We start from the raw sequence: 5,651 nt of genomic DNA, 5'->3' as shown, positions 1-5,651 counted from the left end.
CCTGACCAGTCAAATCATTGATATCAATCTGGATCGTTCAGTGGTTAGAGCACCTGATTATTACATATGTAATACAGGGGTCTCGGGTTTGATTCCCGGTCCAGTCAAACCATTGATATCAATCTGGATCGTTCAGTGGTTAGATCACCTGACTAGTAATACAGGGGTCTTGGGTCCAATTCCTGGTCCTGTCATATCGTGGGAACGAAGGGCCTTGGATTGGATTCCCGGTTCAGCCATATCTACTTTTCCTTCCCATAACATTGACATCTATGTAAACATGTAAATATATCACAGACTATCCTTGACAATTCAGTTTGATATGATTACACTTTGTTTATTTTGTAGGACGGTGGAGATTTAGATAAGTGGTGTGATGTTATTGATGGTAAACAGAAGACTGTGACCTTGAATCTGAAGATCTGTGATGAAGACCGGACGTTTGGGGTCACTCTCTGTTACAGTACTACAAATCTAAGTAAGTACTCAGTAATAATGTAAGACTGAACTCTGTATCATGTTTATCTAATATATACATTGTAAAATCAAACACAAATTAATTCACAAACAAAATAATGTTCTGTTAAACTCACAAACACAAGTACATGTTACACATCACAAACAGAGGACTGTAATGTACACAGGGCTGTAATTAACACCGGGCTGTAATTAACACAGGGCTGTAATTAACACAGGGCTGTAATTAACAAGTAAAAGGAATTAACACATTTCTGTAAATTACACTGTGTAGAGAGCTGAGTAATTAACACTGTGTTGGTAGATGTAATTAACACTGTGTTGGTAGATGTAATTAACACTATAGAGATGTGTAATTAACACTGTGTTGGTAGATGTAATTAACACTGTAGAGATGTGTAATTAACACTGTGTTTATAGATATTGGATTTTCTTCACTTTAGCAGTGTCATGCTCAGCCACAAAGAGGTTGTCTCTGATGTCCACACATAAACCCCGTGGACGTTCTAAATCACAGTGAATGTAACGGAGGAACTGTCCGTCCTGATCTAGGATGTGGATACGGTAATTGTTAAAGTCTGCTGTCAGGATGTGACTCTGGCTGTCTGTAGTGATGCCGCGTGGATTAAATGATTGCTCGGTATTAGAGGGATGACCAGTGTATCTAAATCGGAGTTTTCCTGACTGATTGACCACCACTACTGCTCTAGCTGACCGGTCAGCCACACAGATATCCAGGTTCCTGTTCTCACTGAGGTATTTATAGATATAACCAGATGAGTAGAGAGTGTAATAACCAGATGAGTAGAGAGGACGACCCTGATCATCAAACTGAATGCTTTGTTTCTCTGTGGAGCCGGAGTAACGCACGACTTTGGATTGTTTCCAATCATCACTGACCATGATAACCAGGAGATCGTTACCCGCGGTACAGCAGACAGAGCGAGGACTCCACCCCTGTAGTGTGATCACGGTCTGTATCTGTTTATTCTTTATTAAGTTTATAGTGTTATCTATATAGTCAGTATAAACAAGATCTCCGTCCCGTGTCACTGCTATGTCCTGTGGTGGGTTCCCTGACTTGGTTTTTATTGATGTCAGTAGTTTACTCTGGAGGTTGAACAGCTTCATGGTTTTGTTATCCCCGCATGTCCAGACTTGATCTTCACTCAGACAGCTAACACTGTGTAGTTGTTTATACCCAGTGTCTATGGTGGCGGTGACGCGCGGCTCATCAAGCAGTGGTTTGACTGGAGGAGACGATACAGCTTCTGCTGACTTCATTGTGTCGCCATGTTCTGTGTTAATGGATAATGGCGGCAGAGAACCAAACATTTCATTGAGCTGATCTTTGTTTATTTTCTGAGGAGAGAAACTGGGTAATGTGACTCGGACTTTAGGCGGTAATGTTCTAAATTCAGAATTCCTAGATTTGTAAGTAGAGGTTAAGGATACCTCATTTGATTTTAAGATTGATTTCAAGTCGGACATGATCTGTTTGAGTTCCGCCATTTTCTGTGTGATTTCATATGTATTTTTATTTAGCGCGTCCAGATGTTTAGTTTTCATCTCCGTAATGGCGGATTTCCGCTGGTTGACAATGGCGGTAATCTCCCTGTGTAAGACTTCTCCTTGTTCATCGGCATCTGTCGTCAGTTTCCCGTAATTCCTTTCTAATTCGGCTTTCTCAGTTTCGACATTAGACACCATTATTTCATATCGGGGATAAATTCTGGTCTCTAATTCTTTAAGATCTTTTTGTAAACTTTCTGTTTTAGCGCTGAGTTTTTCCAGAATATCTGATATTTCGTGGCCTTTGTGTTTACCTGAAGTGACGCAGGTAGAACAGACAGGAATATCGCATTTTTCACAGTAAATTTCACAGTGTTTATCGGCGTGGTCTGGACATTTTGGGTAGTTAGGGGTAGCCTTTCTGCGTAAAAAGGGCACGACTTTGTGATCTTTAGACAAATCTGAGAGGTGCTCCCCAACACAGGCCTTGCATAAGTTTATATTACAAAGTTCACAGTGACTCTGTAGGGGGACAGTTTCACAGAGGTCACACAGTAGGACTTCCTGAGCACTGCGCCGGGGATGCATTTCTGATGCCGGGATCACAGGAGAAGTTTACTGTTAAATAAATAAAAACAGAATTTCATTTAAAGATTTCGACAGATTACAACAATTAACGAAATAGAATTATAGTATGATATAAAACACAGCGGTCATTACTATAATAATAATCTAGTCTCACCTGAAAATCCAACATGGCTTCCCTGTTCTTTCGACCTTCCGTCTAGTCCTGAGCATTAAATACGTGTGCGGCTGTCAGCCACTATCTACGTGTTATCGCTTGAGTAAATACAGAGTGTATATAGTTTTAAAGTTTGGTTTGACCTAGTTTATGTTGGGTAGTTTTGCTAACATTTACGTCAGACGTAAAGTTTCATTAAAAAATTGGAATCTGCAAACATTGCATAGATATAACTTCTTTGATTATATCCCTTTTTATATTGAATTCGGCCTTTTTTGCAAATAGAATCATATTTATCGTTAAAAACGATTAGCAATATTCATTGGGGGGGGGGGGGGTCATGCAGCGGACTTCCGTTTCTGGTACTAAATAGTAAATACATATACATGTATGTGTTTTTATATACTTTTTTCTTTTGTAGAATGAGTTGAGTGGAATAATGAACTTCCAGATGTCTATGTACACGTGTATGAATAAACTGTTGTACTCGCGCGTGCGAGCTTATCCTATATTATGTGTTTGAGTTTTATTTCCTTAATATTTTAGGATTTGTTGAATTAGTGCAGGGGCGGATCCAGGAAGTTTTGAAAGTTTGGGGTCTAGCTAACATTAATTTTGATTATAAAAAAGGACTTCCTTCCAGTGATTTATTTCATAATGATGTGTTTGTTATTATATGGCGGATCTAGAGGGGGTCCGGACCCCCCCCCCCCCCTTCTTTTTTTTGCGGATCAACGAATTGAAGTTATTCAATTTTAATGAAACTTTGAGTCTAAATGATTTGAAAGGTGGATACTTGCTTCATTCAAATTTATCAACACCAGTATATCATTTAATTCTACGGTAAATAAGACGAAACACTGATATATTATACATTTTTAGTTAGATATTTTCGTCAGATACAAGTATCACTTAAGGTAGCTCACTACACACAAAAAAAATATTTAATGGCTCGTTAATACACTTCTTATGAAGTATGGTTTCACCATCGAAAGAGTGATAGAAGCTTTCAATTATTTTATATGAATTTTTTGTGATTTTCCCGAAATGATTAAAATGGTGTTTTGTTTGCAAATCAGAGATTCTTGCGTCCAAATGTCACTTCGATTTCGTGCATGATATGAATATCTGATAAAACATGCCGAGAAGATTCAGATATAAACATTCTAATTTTTTTTAGAAAAAATAATTGTGAAAAGTGAAAACACAATTTGCTCAATATTTTTTTAAATCTACGAATAAAATCTTCAAAAAAACATGTCAGAAAAGATATATATCCAAGAAATATATTATAAAAATTAATTGAAACGAAATGACCAAATTTTAGATATAATCACTATATTCAAACTGTAGAAAAAACTGGATCAAAATTGGTAGAAATCGCTAAAGTAATTATATTGTTGCTGATTGTATGTACTGTTCATCAAGAAATTAGTTTCCTTTATAAAGTAGTTTAATTTGTAAACCATTTTACATCAAGGGAATGTAGTTTTCTGATTACAATGTTCTCATGACTACTTTTTTTATAATTCCGATCGGACTTTTACCCTTTAAAACATCCTTTTTGAAATTGGATCTGAGTATAGCGATAACAATGACTAGAACTGGGGGAACAAGCAAATTAATAAGAGATTTTCATGTATAAAAACCGTCTCAAGATCCTCCTAAGTTATTTTGTATACAAGCAGAAGATGTAAATAATGTGTGTGAAGAGTAGCTTAAAGATCATGACCCCCCTCCCCCTTTCACAATTTCCTGGATCCGTCTATGTGCTTACACAACAATCCTCTGAAACCAAGCCGCACAAAAATACTGTTTGATCAAAATATGTACATCATACGAAAGCCTATTAGTATAATTTAAAAAAAAAATCACATTCCATTATCTCGTAATTACGAAAAAGATCTCTTAATTCGAGATAAATCCGAGTTGTACAACTCGTGGATAATTCGGAAACGCATTTGATACTTTTCCCCTCTTTGTTGATTGGTCAGCAAATCGAAGTGATCTTATTCAAAGTGTGTGTGACGGTACATATTGTCGCCCGGCGTCGCATGATTTAATTACGGATAGTTTAGAGTTTCCATAGAAATTTAAAACTTCATCTCATTAATAACAGAGCCATGACGTTAATCAGGTCAATGTACAAGAACCCCCACGTAGTGCACACAGGGCTTGTGTGGAAACATCAGGACCCCCCCCCCCCCCCGGAAAATAACTTGGGTTCAGCTTCTCTACACTATTGTAGGTTAAAGTTTCTTCAATTCATGTCTTCAAGGGGTAGGTTGAGTCCACAAGAGGACAGCAATGTATAGGGACATACAATGTTACTCTTTAAGATAATCTCAAAATCAAAATTGTCATCATTAGTAGTATATTCATATTGTAATCGTCAACAAATGGTGCAGATTCAAGTTTGTTCAAATGATGACCCCCAGGGGTAGATTTCGACCATAATAGTGGAACAAAGTTTTACGTGAGGGTATACATTAAAAGGACAACAGGATCGCAGGACAATGGTAAATTATTATTGATATACAAACATCAGTTCAAACAATGGGCCGGGGGGGGGGGGTCTCAACAGAATGCGCTCATGAAGTATGCTAGCATAAATCGTGACAGTTCCTGACTTAGTGTATTTTTCGAAATGAAATTAAGATAAAGTGACATCTGCAACAACATCCCAAGAACGTCAACTCCAAGTGAACGTGTCAATTTCAATCATGTCGCGGTTCTACAGGAGACGAGAAACCGGACAAGATTGAACGTGTTGTTTATAGAAATGTAACACAGACCGACAGTAATTCACAAACTCGACTCCTGTCCAGGTGCAACTAGTGTCGAAGTTAATCGATATCTTAATAATTGTAACAAACGTATAAATTTGATTAAACTTCAGTTTCTAAGATACCACAGGAGG

General features: G+C 37.5%; 1 protein-coding gene and 1 long non-coding RNA gene across 3 annotated transcripts in view; one reads left to right on the top strand and one right to left on the bottom strand.

Annotated features, from left to right (window-relative positions):
• LOC125666601 (uncharacterized) overlaps positions 1–3,242 on the top strand; it is a 20,507-nt gene extending 17,265 nt beyond the window's left edge. For both annotated transcript variants that reach the window (XR_008799251.1, XR_008799250.1), the window contains 3 exons: positions 349–478; positions 921–1,450; positions 3,153–3,242. This is a non-coding gene — a long non-coding RNA (uncharacterized LOC125666601). The remainder of the gene's footprint in view (positions 1–348; positions 479–920; positions 1,451–3,152) is intronic.
• On the bottom strand, positions 509–2,861 carry LOC125666593 (E3 ubiquitin-protein ligase TRIM36-like). Its single transcript, XM_056151658.1, has 2 exons — positions 2,732–2,861; positions 509–2,607 (listed from the first exon to the last, which is right to left on the bottom strand). The coding sequence occupies exon 2, from the start codon at positions 2,575–2,577 to the stop codon at positions 892–894; it is 1,686 nt and encodes a 561-aa protein (XP_056007633.1). The 5' UTR covers positions 2,578–2,607; positions 2,732–2,861; the 3' UTR covers positions 509–891.
• Positions 3,243–5,651: the final 2,409 nt, after the last annotated feature.

This window comes from Ostrea edulis, chromosome 10 (genome assembly GCF_947568905.1).
Source record: "Ostrea edulis chromosome 10, xbOstEdul1.1, whole genome shotgun sequence".
In the NCBI taxonomy this organism is placed as follows: Eukaryota; Metazoa; Mollusca; class Bivalvia; order Ostreida; family Ostreidae; genus Ostrea; species Ostrea edulis.
Note: the sequence above shows the minus strand (reverse complement) of the source record. Positions and strands in the feature narration are given on the sequence as shown.